Source organism: Aulonocara stuartgranti (assembly GCF_965226115.1).
Source record: "Aulonocara stuartgranti genome assembly, chromosome: 9".
Taxonomy (NCBI): Eukaryota; Metazoa; Chordata; class Actinopteri; order Cichliformes; family Cichlidae; genus Aulonocara; species Aulonocara stuartgranti.
Window position 1 is genome coordinate 27147501 of NC_138960.1, and position 16507 is coordinate 27164007.

The window sequence follows — 16507 nt, forward strand, 5'->3', positions numbered from 1 at the left end:
AAACCTGCAGGACGCCGGCTCTCGAGGCCTGGAGTTGGCCACCGGTGACATAGAGGGTTACCTATACACTATGTAGTTGGACAATCTAGTTGCAACCAGCAGCTAGCTTCAAGGAATAAACACCAAGCAAATGGCCTGTAGTGTGGATGCACGTTTAAACAAAAAAAAATATAAAAATAATTAAAAAAAAACCCCATCAAGTAAAGCAAGGAAATATCAGGACGATATATACATTTTAAGTTATTTTGTTTTCCCTCAAACACAGTTATTTACCCAAGACTTTCTTTCTTCACTATCTTATTGATGACAGCTGATGAACTACTACAACTTTAGTCTTTCCATTATTGGAACCAACTCAAAATGAGACTTTTAAATCATAGTTAAACACTTTTAGAGCCTCTTGGAGTGAGAAAATATAAGGTTAGTAGTCAGATCCCAGGTCCCAGCTTCCATAGATAATGACTGTTGCTTTTCAGCCCCCTCCACCCCCAGTAATCACTATAATGCACAGTCATCTCCTACACCAGAGAGGGCCACAGTACATGTCTCTGCATGAGAATATTGGCCCAAAGTTATCTGCAATTGCAATCACATTACACCAAGTTTAAACTAAGTTATAAAATTGCAATGCTTAAACAGCAGTTTGCAAACTCTAAGGAACACAAGTTATTTGTTGAGTTTGAAGTGTTTCGAATACATTATTGTTTATTTCAAGTTCTGCAACAATATGTGTTTGTGTAGGCACAAAATCTAAAGTAAAGCTTTAGCGCTGGTAGTTTTAGGCCATATTTGGCTTATTGATAATAAATAAATAAGCACAGCAGAGCACCACAGAGAAAATCTATTCATAATTGGATGAAAATATTCAGAATCTTGGATTTCAAAAAGGATTTTCGATTCCACCAAAACATTTTAATTTGATTTTCATTTCCCTCACATATTTATCCGCACAGCACCTTTGACAGCTTAGGCATCAGGACACTCATTTCTTAAATTATTACCTTTTCCCATTATTTCCCCCCCATGAGTAATTATCTTGGTTATTTAACAGTTTTTATCTGCTTTTATCCCCATCTGCTCTCTGCTCTGCTGTGAAAAGGTTATGTCACCAAACTGTGCGCCCAACAGGATTTAGCAACATTTTAATCTGAATCTGACGACAGCTGGATGGATGTTGTTTTCTGCCGGCGGTCATAAATCTGATCCAAACCACACCTTCGTAATCCCAGCGCAGCAGGTTTGGAGTGTTTACAGTGAGATTATGTAACCTTTCGAAGAACAACTCACAAATTCCTCCTACTCATTTCATAAACAGCCTTTTAGCTTAACTCAGCACACCTCGCAGTTTTGCTGCTGTAGTCTGGCATGACTTCAGATAGATACTACTATTGTTACTCTACATTTCAGCATCTTTATCTGATGCAGAAAGTTGAATACCCTTATTTAACAAGTAATAAGAAGATATATTTTTACAGGATTATATTTTTCATATATTTTTCAATAGATCGTCATGAATGTTTATTGCTATGACATAAAAAGTGCTGAGGGGCATTTAAAATATTGTTCTTCAGAGGAATGCAGATAATCTTACCATCAACATGAAGCTAATTAGATGTTTCCCAATGCTGCATCTCATCGGTAATTTGCTTGAGGATTGAGAATAACAGATCCTTAAATGTAGCAGGTCCAATGTCTGAATGTCCTCTGTACCCATAAAATATCAACATTACAAATCCAAGGCATGCACTTACTGGAGTTGCCACTGATCCAAGTGAAATCTTAATTTACGCAGTGGAAAAACTGCTAGCAACCTGTGTGGTCCTTTCACTCGGAGTGACCCCAGCGAAGGTCACAGGTTAAAGTTGTTCTTCATACCACAAGTGCTACTGTGTTGAGGTGTTTGACCTCATTTTGATCCTTTCATTCTCAAATAAAATAACATTTCCCAGAATTCATAGTGGTTAAGTATTCAGCAATCAGTGTAAGGATCAGTGTTATTGATTTTTTGTCAGCGCTTTCCAATTTTAAATTTGATGAATGAGCCCTGAGGTCAATCTATTTTTCCTTATATAATATCCACAGCTTCACTAATATATTTATTCACTTTGCTTGGACGTTTTGCTGGTTTTGGGATTTTTTTTATTGGCATTAACAGTATGTTTTGATTCCAGGATGATAGCTCATCTTGCTAATTTTTCTATCTAGTTGATTTTATTCTGGTCTGACTTTCATATGATGGTGTAGTTTTATATCTGCGGTTACCATAATATTTGTTGTCTGTTGTCAGATCTTCCGGAGGTGTTGGCTGGTGTTCAAGAAAGCCTCGAGTAAAGGACCCCGGCGGTTAGAGAAGTACCCAGATGAGAAGGCAGCCTACTTCAGGAGCTTCCACAAGGTAAACAAATGACTCAAAAACATCACTAACATCATTCCTTTTTTATTAACTGTTTGTCTTGATGTCTTCTTTAGTAGATAAAATGATTATTGAGTACTAGATCAACATAATTGATTGTGATTTTGATCCTATGGCTGTGACTAATACGAGTTGTGATCATCTATCAGTTACTTCTTGATTAATCTGTCCATCACCCTATGAAATGACAACCTCATATTCCCAGCCCAGTGTAATGTCTTAGGTTAAGACAAGGAGTTCAAAATATTTAAAATAATATGTTAAAATTGATCAGGGAATTTTAACATTTCTGATTAAAAGAGGAAATAAATAATCCATCTTCTTAGCTGTGGGGATTAGGATTACTTTTTCATATGAAAATCTGTGGCCTTATCTGTGGCTCAAAAAGGATTTTCTTTAAATCTGAAGATGTTTAAAACATCATTAAATAATTTTTGTAGAGACGCACCGATTGCAGTTTTCTCAACAGAATTAGGTTTCTGATTTTCCTCCAAGTTTGACCTGCTGATAACATTTTTTGCTGATTCCACCTTTACCTGACAGATTTTACTGAACAAAACCAGGTGCAACAGATTCATGTAGCACATTTTAGATACATTGTTTTCCAATATGTTTATCTCCATAATCTTTCTCATTACTGCTTTGATCCTTTCCTCTTTGAGGCTGCCGGCTTGTGGTTTGGGAAACACAACGGTTCACTTTAGCTAATTTTGGGCCTCCACTCACTTCCACGCTAACAAAGTAGCATGTGGCCATGAGTGTGTTCTTTTCTGTTCTATTGTATGACACATTATGAACAAAACAAGTACTCAATAGTCACTCTGAACAACGTAACATATTACATTGTATTTATTTACACAGTGCTGACTTTTTGTGTGCTGGACCAGTACCACGCTGTGGTATTCCCAGTGTTGGAGAGAAAATTCTCATTGTGGGTGGTGAGGTTTAAGGATGCCAATGTCACTCAGTTCATTGGTCGATCATGATAATGCAGCATGTAGTGACCGCATTACCGTGAAATTAGGAATCAATATTCATAATCTCCAGAGTATGATTCGTGATGATTTAGTAACACCCTGACCTTTCGTCTAATGTAATCATTAGACATCACTTTGTATTTGACTCTACTGAAGTCGATGAAACTGTAGCCTCTATAGAAAACCATATATGCAACACCCAGTGGGTATTTAAGGTCATTAGAGGACCTTGAAACTAAAAGTTTGTCCGATCTTTGTCCTCTTGAATCCCAAAAGAAGATTAAACCTGTTGTGTGACTCCTCATGTAGCAGCCTAAGGTACTGTCTAAATGCTGATGACATTGACATGCAGAGCACAATTACAAGACGGCAGCCGAGTTTCATTTTGCAGGTTGGCCAATTGGTGGAATTAATTTGCTTCAGCTGATAAAATCTGATGGAAGTGGTCCCCCAGTAAAAATGAGATGTCAGGAACTGTCCTCTTAAAATCCTCCTGTCCTCTTCAAACTACAGAAACAAATGTTCTGGTAAAAGTCTCATGTGAACTGATTTTCAAGATATATGTATATTTTTTTCAATTTCCAGCATGACTTCTAAGAAAAGTATCTGCTGCTTATCTTTTAAGAGTATATTACTCACAAGGTGCTTTTTACACTGAATAAAAAGATTATGGAATATGGTTGTGCACAACTGTGCCTTGTTTTCATCTTGATGTATTAAGTTCTGTCCATTGGCCTCAGATGATGAAGTTAAGGATCTATTAAGACACAGTTTGTAACTTTATCTTGTCCTTTGGGGCCTTTTTCCTCCCTTCAGAAAGTAATAATCCAGAGTATAATATCTCACTCCCTGCTTCTTAAGCCCTTTTGAAATACTCCAATTATGGCTCATTATCATGGTGAGTGGAGACGATGTTAAAGGAGTAGCACTGTGAACTATGTTTTATCATAATGAGGGGAGATAACTGCAGATAATAGGGGACTGTGACATCAGTTTCTCATAAGGCAATATGTTTGAGAGAAGATTTATTACTCTTTACTACTTGTGATTGTGAGTCAGCTGTGAGATTTTTCATTTTTGGTAGAATTTAACATTTTTTTCCACATTCCTGTCTGAGAAAGCTTGTATACAAGCTAGGTAGGTGTTTTGATCCATTTCCTTAGCTTGCTTTGCTGCTACAGTATCAGCCATGTATTGTGAATGAAACATCTCTATGCCTACTGCATCATGCTGTCACATGGGGCATCCTGTGTGGCTGTAACTCCCCTCCCAGAGGGATCTCATACACCCAGTGCTGGAGTGAGCGATGAGTGCACACATGCACCAGTGCGCCTGGTAATGCATCGCCACAAAGATCAAGAAAGGTCCTGTCTGAGGGCTTCATTCAACGCTGCAGTGCTTTGGGGGGAAATAGGCTGCACTGGTGGCTGATTTACACAATCAACACAAAGGAGATTGGCTTTTTTTCCCTTTCTTTCTCCATTCCCTCTTCTCTCTCCCACTCGTCTCCCTCTCCCTGTGCAGTTTTTGCTGTCTGAGGAGCACTGGTCCACGCAGTAAAAAGTCCCTGAATATTTTTAGCTCTCTGAAAAGTTGTTCTCCTTTGTGCTACATTTCCTGAGCTCTCCTGAGGTCCTGACAGGAGCAGTTAACATGAAATGATGGAGCTGTAGCTAAATGCCTAATTTGTACACATGGATGTGGAACTAACCAGCAAAGCAGGGAGAGCTGAGCAGACTGAGCCTCACTAGTGCAGCTGGTTGTTCCTCCAATTTGGTCAAAATAGCAAAAATTATTGTACAAACTATGTTGCACTTTTATACAAAAGCCGTATGACTAAATTCATATTTTATGTCTGTTAAATCAGAACCAGATCTCATCTGAACAAAATCCTGTAGCATGTGTGGGTAGGGCGTAAAGTTTAAGCTCGCTATGAAACTCCATAATCAAGATTTGCTTAATCATCCGTTATCAGGGCGGATGTCAAATTGTTGAATCTCAGCTCCTGTGCATAGCAAATGGGGAAGGGAGCAAATACCACAAGATGATCTTTTTGTAGTCAAATGTCTTGGGCCACACATCCTTTCTTTATATTTTACTTCCAAGGAGCCAGCCGTTCTTGTATTGAGCACTAGTTCTCCAAGGTATCTGAAGGTGGTTTTTTTTTTTTAGCTTAAACTATGAAAAATGCAACACATAGCATGCTATGAAAGGGATAAAATTGTATGTTTACACCATCAAGTTGTTTTCCAAAGAGCTATTAGCTAAAAACCTAGCATATTTGTCAGCATGGCATGCAGTTTTTTCTTTTAAAATGTAGGGAAAGTGGACAAGAGGACAACAAAAGAAGTGGCAGATCTAAAAATCTATTGACAGAAGATGAACTGAAAATCTTGTCCTTAAGAAACCGCAAAAAAATAGAGTAAAGATCTGACGCAGGACCTGAGAGATGCTCTGGACCTTCAGTTGATCCATATACTATTACCCAAGGTCTCATCAGAAGTGGTCTCAGTAGAAGGGTCCTTGACAATGAGTAAAAAATTAGAAAAGCTGACCTAAACACACAAGGGAACACTATCTGTCATGGATTGGGCTCCCCAGAGGCAGAACCTCAAAGCCCAAGGAGGTATTTCTGAAGACTACCTAAAGAAATCACAATAATGTTTCAGACTGTGTTGATCAAAGGTGGTCATAACAAATATTGACTGTCAAGCTTGTTAGACCTGCATAAACTCTTATTTTTGTCTTATATTTTTATTTTGCTGCAAATGTTTCAATAAATCACAGCATCAGTTGTTCATTTTTCTAGCAAAATATAAAGAAATGAGGGGTGGCTCAAATGACTAACAGTCTTCCCTGTTTTGCACAGTACTGTATATTCAGGTGGATGAGGACTTGAAGATCAAGTACATGTTTAGAATAAGAATTTATTTTTTAGAGCAATGTACAACTGCAACACAGTTTACATTAATAATCTCACTTTGGACACTGCAGAAAGAGAGCCAACAGTAATATATTCAACCAGCCAACATTGGTTACTTTATTGTTTATTATTTTCACAATAGGAAACTGCTGCTTTAGATTATAGCAGAAACACTGTAAAATTACAGTTCCATGCTGGAAAACCAATAAACAGTACTTTACTGTGATTTAACAGGAGAGATCGTTAGCCGCTAGAAGACGAAGCCACTTGATGGAGAACAGCTGTTCTACTCTAACACTGGCACTTGTAAAACTAGCTTTTAACCCCATGTCGACCGCTGTTAGATGGAATTCTGTTAAATTTAGTTCACAGTTCAACTTCAAAATACCTGCAAACCTAATTGCATTCTCTTTAACCTCAGCCGCTCTTTACGTTTCATGCTAATTAGCAAACATGAGCATGCTAGTAGGCTAATCTACTTAGAGAAGATGGTACCTTTTATTTAGCATACAAGTTAGACTACACTGAGCCACTAGTATGACTTGGGTTCCAGTTTTCCAAACATGAGATTTCTCTTCCACCTCATGTCTGCTATGCATGAAAGCTAAACATGAATAAAGATGAAGAGGAAAGAATGGGAGAGGAAATAGGTCTCATCAGAAATGATTCACTATGCTTGGACTAAAGCACCTCAGGCTGGGAATGCACCCAAATCTCTCATTTCACACACGCATCACACAGATAAAGACTAAAACATGCGCAGTTACACACTAAACACAAACAGGGAAAGAAAGAGATGAGAGGCTGGTGACATTCACTGCTTAGAAATTCCCAGCGTTGACGCTTACTTTGTGTCAGTTATGAATTGCCTGCCCGAGGACAAATTCATACCGTATCTCATATGAAATATTTAGATACCATCTTTGAGAGGGGATAAGAAAAATAAACAAACGGGACAAAAAACAAAGCACTTCTTATCTTTCAGTATTGTAGCCTCTGATTTACTTCTTCATCTGTTGTATTTCCAGTTGAAGTTCAATATTTCGGGGCAAATGCATTAAATCTAATATTATCAAACAGAAATCTCAAGTCCACATATCCTGTGTGTGTCTAAGGTCTGGTCCCTTAACTTTTAACAGTCAAGCTGTACTATACAGGGAGCCCAGCTAATTCATTCCCAACAGTCTGGCAAACTGCCCACAGTTAGCACACAATGGACTACACAATGGGTCTTATCTACTAGGCAGAGTGAACACAGAGAAGACTGTTGAACAAAATGGCCTGTAAATGCGGTTTATATTTAATTAAATGTAATCTTCTCTTTTTTTCATTTGCTCAATCAATCTCCTGGTAAAGTGATTTAGATGCTTATGATCGCGCTCCTGTCTATTGACTGGAAGGGCAGCTTTGAGGAGATGAACAATAGATGTGCTGTGTATACCGAAAGAGCACCGGGTCATGTTTATTCATAGGGGAGCCTTTAAAATAAATAACATACTTACATTTTACACATCACGCTGCAGCAGGCTTTATGATGCAGGAAGCTGACACTGCGTGTGATTTCTTTCTGTTTTAAGATACTTTTTGTAATCAGCCGAATAACTACTTCTGTTTATGTATCCCTTAAGATCACCCCCATCGCCCTTTTTTGTTTTGTTTTGTTTTAATTCACCCCTTTAATGCTAAGCCTCTAACTGCTATTGCAATTTCAGCAAAGCTGTGCAAGGCTGCAATTAAACCATGCTGCTGCAGCTGCTGCTGGTAGCTGTGTTCATTCAAGGCAATATCCTCCTGCCACACTCTCTTTTTAGATCACTGAGCTCCATAACATCAAGAACATTACCCGGATGCCACGGGAGACAAAAAAGCATGCTGTGGCGATCATCTTCTGTGACGACACGTCCAAGACATTCGCCTGCGAATCAGGTAAAAATCAAAATTACTATTTTTTTTTTCTCTAGCCACTTCGGAGCAAGGACAGCACCAATTTCAAGTGTCATTTCTTATAAATACGCCGGTAGGTGTAAGGTGAGGACTGGTGGCGTGTTTTTTTTGAAAAGTTTGACGAGAAGTGGAAGGAGAGTGAGAAGTGAGAGGTTGAAGGAGAAAGACAAATAGAATGAGTGAGATGAGGGAGGCAGCGGAGAACTGGAGTTTAGCCAAGTGATGCTCATTTGCCGCTATATTAAGAAGTGGGAGGATCTGTTCCGAAATATTGATTTTCATAGTGCAGGTATGAAAACTGATATCGGGCATAATTTGCGGCGTGTTTCAACTCAATTATAGACTGTAACAATACAGATTGTTTCTAATACGTGGATAGACAGCAAAGAAGGCTCTGGATCTGCACACGGATGTGTTTTTTGTGCAAAGCTGAAAGCAGAGGGTTAGGTAAGGTGGATGCACCTTACTTAACATCTTAACTCCACTCTTGCAGGTGTGCATTTGGAAATATTCGCATATGACATGGAGAGTTGTGAACTCATATCTTAACTCTCTCCTCTGCTAGATCAGTCCTCTCACACCACCGTATGAGTGTCTTTTTCCCCTTTTTTGACCATCAACCTTCCACATCTGATATCCTTCATTTCTCTTGCATCACATGATATCCACAAGTGTTAAATTTGTGGAAATTAGCAAAAATGTGGCATCCTGTAAATAAGAGGTTCAGGTTGTATCAGATTTAAATTTGGCATGCTGCCTATTTTCTACAGTGCAACAACAGTGAGTGTATGGATTTAAAAACTGGCATTTTTAAAGTGCAGTCATTTCTTAAGGCATTCATACAAATGTGCCAATAATTGGATGTTCACTGTTTTTTAAAAGCAAAGAGAAAAAGCAGATAATTAGGTCTCATGAAGCTCTCTTGATATTTTAGTTTTTTAAAAATAACCATTTTATGCCTCCATCTAAGCAGTACCGTGTTGTTTGGTGTGCTGTTGAGGAAACACGGGATGGAACAAAGGAAAAATCATTTAAAATTCCTGACAGCTTTGGGTGCATCTGACAAATATGCACATAAGGAGAGATGAGCATGACCTGAAGAGATGAGAATCCTGTCAAGTGTGCCAACTCTTTAAATTCCACAGCCGAATGGGGCCTGACAGCACGTATACAAGTGGATATACATTTTGCATTTGTCTGGATAACGGCACCTTCTCCCGAAACAGGAAATACAAAGAAAGCTCGACTGTCTTTTGATTTGATTCTCACATATACTGTCACTCTAGCTTCATCTTGCCAGCACATCCATCCTTTTCCACAGCACACCTCCACACTGAGACATCCTCCCGCAACATCTCTTCATGCATGGCACATGGAGTTGCGAGGTTGCTTCTGTGCTGATGAACTGTTTGCTTAGCTGATTTTCCACTCACTGGCCTTAAAAAGTGTGGGAGTTTAGAGGCCAAGAAGGCCATGGCAACTGAATGAGAAAAGCTGAATCTGGGGAGGCATGAGGAAAGAGCTCAAATTCAGAGCTGCTGGTGCTGCCTGTAAATGTGTGGCTCCAAAGTTTCTCTTTTTTGTATGTGTGAATGAAGCGCTCCAGGCAGCAGCAGACCTTTCCTTCACCCTGCAGAGTAATGTAGATCTGTCCCATTGACAATGCTTGTCAGAGCTGAGCTGACAAACAGGTTGTCTTGCAATGGCGGCAAATACGCCAGGAAGACACGCCAATGTTCTCTCGCATTTTACACGAGTGCATGAGGATTTTTTCGTAAGCAAACACAGAAACATGGTAGAATTCCCACACTTGCACATGTGTCTCTGTACACATGAGTGGCCATAGTTACAAATCCCAGTGCTCTCCAGGGCCAGGGAGCTTCAGAAAGATAAACAACTCTGGCGTTTGCCTCATTTCGCACTTCAGTGACTTTCACCAAACGTTCATGTAAGACAATTGGAAATCTTCTGCACTGTAAACACAATTTTTCTGACTTAACAGGAAGGAAAATTGGTATTCACACGTAACACACTGCCACACAGACTTCCAGATTTGATTCATGAAATCATTTGTTTCCACTTAGCCTTAAATTAAAAAATCTGTCTCACAATAAATGTTCTGCTTCGTTTCTGACTTTCATCCGTAGCAGGCGCAACTTCTTCCACGCAGCTCATTTCCTTAATCCAAGATTGTTGTTTTGGAAGGAAACAATAATTGTCCTAATTCCCTAAATTTCTCAAAATTAGCCAACAATGCTCATTCACTGTGGCTCTATGTTACTAAACATAAATTTGGAAGTTAAAGCCCCAACACAAGACTCGTAACCCCGTGTGCCCCCAAAGGTGTCCTGCTAAGGCACCTTTGGAGACTATTAATACCACCTATACATTAAATATGAATACAGCTGGTTAGCTCACCTCATTACAGCATTTCAGGGAGTTATTGGATCAGATGATTCTGTGTAAAACCTCAGCGGCACTTAAAGCGGTACCTTAATTTGCTTTCTGTAGGAATGAAATAAAAAAGAAATGGTAAAAAAAGAGCCCTCAAATCTTAACTTCAGCATTTTGGATACATTCTTAATTTCTCATTGAGAGAGGTAGTAACAAGGGTTTGGAAAAAATAATAATGTCACGTTACTAAGGTGCTCATGTGCACACTTGTAAAGAGAGACGAGATCCTGGAGTTGCATTTCAATCAAATCCAAACATTTTGCACTTTAAAGGACTGTTTATGTAGGAATATAGAAGATGAATGTTGCATGTATAAAACAATGAAATGGAACAAAAAGCAGCAATTATTCCTTTAGTGGAAATTAAAATACCACGAGGGAAAAAGTCATTTACTCTGTGGCTCTGGACCTGCTGCGTCTCTGATTCACTCCTCCAGCCAATTGTTGTTCCTTGTGAGTCATGCATCCACTTAACCTGCTAAACACAACCCAATCAGAGGCACTGCAGGGCGGTCCATTAGCCTTTTCAAAGTAAAAGCCATCTGATGTGTTACACATTCATGCTAATTTTGACAACCTTATTTTGGAAAATGCAAAATGATTGTAAACTGCCTTTCTACACTAAATATGACTCTATAGCCAGGTTATATGTTTGATTGCTTATTGTGGTGGAAACATCCACCCTAACTATGTCTGAAGGGAAAGAGAGTATAAAACTTAAAAAAAAAAAGTTGAATTAATGTATTTCCTTTCCAGCTAACAAGCAAAATTCCTTCTCCAATTTGGGAAATAGCTTATTGATTACCTGAGTAGATTATCGCTAGTTTCAGATTTACTCTGGCCATATTGTTTTAGCTGTGCTACTTATATTTTATAGCCTTAGAGCTGAGTATTGGCAGATAATGGAGGAGAAACCCCGTCTTCATCTGGACAGAATCCACTGCCTTTTTTAATCTGCACCAAATCAATCAGACTGATCCCCCCCCCCCCCCCCCAGTCCTTTCACTGTTTGCTGTACTGTTGCCTTGTGCATGTAACGCATTACTCCTGAAATTCCATGGATGGTTTATTTCGTATGTGTAACATGTACAGTATGTGTTGTCGTGTATGTGTGTGGTTAATGGTGGACATTCCTTTATGCTGTGCTACTGTGTGCAGAGCTGGATGCAGAGGAATGGTGTAAGCTGCTGTGCATGGAGTGCCTGGGCAGCCGTCTCAATGACATCAGCCTGGGAGAGCCAGACCTGTTAGCAGCGGGGGTGCAGCGGGAGCAGAACGGTGAGTGCCCAATTAGTCCCTGCTAACACGGGGCTAACACAGACAGCCATTCAGGGTAAATCTCGCTCACTCAGCCTGCCACCGAGCAGTTAGCTGATGCAGTCCAGGCCTTTATGTGTTAAAGCAACTAAGACCTCAGAGGGTTAGGTGAATGGAGAACAGCCGCTGTCCAATTAGGCCGGACTAATAATGGCCTTTTTCTTTTTTTTGCCAATACCTGATTCGATGTCCCATGTTACAGCCCATACTTACATTAGCACACACAAGGGTTCAACTTAAGACTTCAGAAGAGTGTGTGTGTGTGTGTGTGTGTGTGTGTGTGTGTGTGTGTGTGTGTGTGTGTGTGTGTGAGAGCACAGGTCAGTCACAGGCTGCGGCCGGGGCTCTGTTCCAGGCCTAATGAGAAGTGCTGTGCATCACTGGCTTCCCTCATAATGAAGCTTGTCACAGAGATGGATGAGATTATGTCTCCTAAAGCCATGTGAAAAAAATGTGCCTCCCCACATATTCCACTTACAGGAAATGAAAATGGAAAAGAGAGGAGACAACAGGGCTCTGCTATCACAGTGGAACTCATTCCCTGTGTAATTTGTAAAGTCGCGGAGGAAATCGAAAAGGCAACAGGCAAAAACGAGCAGTTTAAAGTCGAAAAAAGGGGGCGAGGAATTGAAAAGAACCTGCCGTCATTTCGACCCATTACATCCCGTTGCGGCTGCAGAGTGAAATTGTACTCCTCAACATGAACTTGGCTTCATTCGTTTACGGTATCAATACGAAACGTTTTGACTGTGCCGGGAGTGGGGAGCCAGTTGAACTGTAACACTCGCTCTCTCTTCAGCTGTGGCAGAAATCCTGCTGTTTGTTGCTCCTACAAAGCTTTCAGCAAAGTGTTATGGAGATTAACTGAACTCGTACCTCTCCGCTGCCTCTTTGAGTGAATGAAACAAAAGGCTTTAGCCTGCAATTTCAATTAGTAGCCCTCCCCAAACAGCAGGGGCTGATAATTAGATCAGAGTTCATTTTCACTGTCCCTAAAAATACGCCACACCATGACACTGCCATTCTCTATCCACTGCAGACTCATGGCTTATTTTGAATCATTAAGTGTAATTAGTGAGAACTAATTTAGATCATGGAGGACTCCCCCCCCCCCCCCCCCCCCCCCCACACTGTCTCTCTGACTCTCTCTGTCTGCCTGCCTCAGAGAAATGCTTTAATATGAATGGGCAGATCTGGCTCACTGATTCCGGTGCAGCTCACTGGATGGCCGGTTAGACCCACTGCAGTTGAAGTCAGTAAAGTACTGCTTAAAATGCCTTCTGCATCGTAGTTTTTCTCTACTTCTGCGATAGAAGCCATGTTCAGTAACCTTGCGATATTTCAATAATAATAATTCATAACCTTTTTAAAATTTAAACAAAACCGCAGCCCCCGACTAGTCACCTCATGTGGCTTATATTTTATCCACCCTCTAAAGCACCATTTGCTGTTGCGAATGACACAACCCACATCTACGCTCAGTTAAACCGCACTCTTCGCTGTGGGATCCCACCTTCAAGTAAGTCTGCTGTGAATTGTTTCAGAACGCTTCAACGTGTACCTAATGCCCACCCCCAACCTGGACATCTACGGGGAGTGCACCATGCAGATCACTCATGAAAACATCTATCTGTGGGACATTCACAACGCTCGCCTGAAACTCGTCATGTGGCCCCTCAGCTCCTTGCGCAGATACGGCAGAGACTCCACCTGGTTTACTTTCGAGTCCGGAAGGTGCGTGTGTGCGTACGTGCATGCAAATATTTCATGCCTGCTGTTGTCTTACGTGTGATTGAAATGTTAGCAGTGGGAGTGAAAAACTTAGTTTTGGAAAGGTTATAAAAACTTCAACAAAGCAACTTCGGATATCCGAAACATCCCAGGATATCAGCATTTGCCACAGAGCCCTTCAGGCGACGATGTGACAGGTGCCTCTGTGAGCGTGTGTCTGTGTTTGTGTACTGTATCTACTCACGCATGTGTTTATGTGTTTGACTCCAGCGGGCTATTATAGTGTCTCTCTCTCTGTAACTGAACAGTCAGCCATGGATATTTGTAGATCAGCAATCTGAGAGTGAGCGCGATCAAAGTGGGTCTCTGTGTGTGTGTTCCTGGCGCAGGATGTGTGACACAGGAGAGGGTTTGTTCACGTTCCAGACGCGGGAGGGGGAGATGATCTACCAGCGGGTCCACTCGGCCACGCTGGCCATTGCCCAGCAGCATGAGAGGATGATGGAGGAGATGGAGAAGAGCTCCCAGGTACATTTGTGCTTTTTTTCTCTCTCTCTCTTCCGTTGTTTATCTTATATCCACCAGCCACACTTGATAAGCCCGACAACTGCCTTCTTGTACCGCCAGCATAACAAGCGGCTAATAATCAATGCTGGTATCAACATGAAGTTGTTGTCGAAATAATTACGTATCACTAACATAGTGAGCTTCGCTTTCTGTAGTTAAAGCATCCTGCTGAAATTGATGCCAGAAGAAACACAAAGACTCCATCTGTGCACACACTTAGACACATATTACTGTAATTTAATAAAACACCTTTCTTCCTCTGGTATTTCTGCAGCTCTTTCCCTGCCTGTTTGAGGCTGATCTGAGGAGCATTTCATTGAGGCTTTTTGCAGAAAGCAGGCAATAGGTCATGATTTTCACACACACAACACACATTTCTCTCTAGGTACTGTATTGCCGCTTTGGACCAGGAGCCCTCTGACACCCCGCCGTCTTGGCCTCGGTTTCCTCCTTCCACCACAACATCATCCCGTGCGTTTCTTCCTTCCTCCCATCCTCCCTGCTATCGTCTGTATTCTTTATTTATGTAGGCCTGCCTAGTGTTTGATGAGCCTTGACCATATGGTCATGCTCCTGGACCCCACCATTTGGGAACTTTTCCAAATGCAGCTACCCTTAGCTCTATAAAATGTACGCTCAGCAACAGAAAACTGACCGCTCATGTAGCAGAATGGGGGAAATGGCATGTTTACTGCTGGGTAAATCCATATTTTTTTCAACACTTAATGTATTTCAAGCTGCTTTTTCTAGACGGGAGTCTTTGGTTTCATGTTGAACGCAAAAATATAAAACGCATCATTCCCTGGCAAAACAACACGGGGACCCCGAACGAGTGTTCATCTCACCCATCACGCAGCCATTCATAGCAGAAACATGCCATTCAGTCTCTAATATGCTGTATTACCCATGCTGTTTGTTTACTGACTATGCAGAGCAATATCACCTGTTGTGAGCGACTGACTGAGAGTGACAGAAAAGTGAGAGACACTGTATGCGTTCTCTGTCTGTTCCAGAGCCACTCCAGAGAGACGCTAACTAAGTCCATCTCCCTGCCACGCAGCGCCTACTGGCAGCACATCACGCGTCAGACCAGCGTGGGGGATCTGTACAGCTACCAAGGTACAAACAAGAAGTCACTAATTGTCATATGCACGGGTTGGGGTTTTGGCTCACCGGCAAGACTGAAAAACTGCTAATGAGGATTACACGACAGTTATGGCTTTAGCTTTTACCTCTGTGTATTTCAGCACTATATACTTTTACAAATATGTACTTTTTAAAGAAATTACTGTTTGTGTCTCGTGCATTGGCTGGTAGTTGCATTTATCTCATGTCTGGCATGCAAACTCAGCCTTATCTGATGCACATCTGATAAGCTTGAGTTCAAGAAAATGAAAGCAGATGAGTTCCACTCTGTGTAAGCACCAATGTTTATAGTCACAAACTCAACACAAGCGGGTGAGCTCTCTCCGCTTTGCTATTAAGATCTTTGGTAAAATGTTAGGCTCCTGTTGAGTTTAATCATACAGAAAAATTAGCCAACAATAATGGAAAATATCCAGATTTAGGTTCAAATTTGTCTTAAGGTAGTCAGATCATAATCTAAGCTATGAATAAATGTATTTATTTTTTTATATCTAGAGGAAATTCACAACCATATTCATCTCAAAGCGTGTCCTTTTGTCTTAAACAACAACTTACAAGTCGAGCTAGGAGTTTCTGTCTCCTGAGTCTGAGCTGGGAGCTGAGACTCTTCCTGTTTTCTTAATGACACAAATTATTTTTTATCGCATAATCACGAATTGCCTGCGCGCTATTGTTCTTGTCCGTATCTAATACATAAATGAGACTAGGTTGTAAAGAGAATGTGCACCCTTAGGATAATGGCATCAGTTAAAGCTAATTGGATTCAGGAGTGAAATCAATGAAACATGATATATGGTGTGAATCAGGGATATTAGAGACTTTTGATCTTAAATAGCAAATTTTTTATGAAGCTGGGGAATGTTACAAAGTTATCTTCTTTCTTCCACGCAAACAAAGTCAGTACAAATGGATATAATTTAGCTCTTTAGCTTCTCTCTAGAAGTGGATGCCTAAATAGATAACTTCAAAAGCTCAGAGACTTAAAAAAAGAAGCCCAAAAAAGGCTTTAGGTTAACATCTCTGTTCCACTTTGTGA

The 16507-nt window shown here is 40.6% G+C and overlaps 2 protein-coding genes across 4 annotated transcripts in view; both read left to right on the forward strand.

The window, feature by feature from the left end:
• Nucleotides 1-16507, forward strand: part of dok6 (docking protein 6) — a 57587-nt gene that overhangs the window by 30744 nt on the left and 10336 nt on the right. For 2 of the 3 annotated variants that reach the window (XM_082546538.1, XM_082546539.1), the window contains exons 3-8: nucleotides 2288-2395; nucleotides 8125-8239; nucleotides 11869-11988; nucleotides 13572-13761; nucleotides 14148-14286; nucleotides 15339-15444. In XM_082546538.1, the coding sequence (XP_082402664.1) occupies nucleotides 2288-2395; nucleotides 8125-8239; nucleotides 11869-11988; nucleotides 13572-13761; nucleotides 14148-14286; nucleotides 15339-15444 (778 nt within the window). Of the gene's footprint in view, nucleotides 1-1096; nucleotides 1238-2287; nucleotides 2396-8124; nucleotides 8240-11868; nucleotides 11989-13571; nucleotides 13762-14147; nucleotides 14287-15338; nucleotides 15445-16507 lie in introns of those variants that run through there. The other variant, XM_082546540.1, reaches the window with a different exon arrangement.
• Nucleotides 1-16507, forward strand: part of neto1l (neuropilin (NRP) and tolloid (TLL)-like 1, like) — a 450458-nt gene that overhangs the window by 2809 nt on the left and 431142 nt on the right. The gene's annotated exons all lie outside the window — the stretch shown is intronic.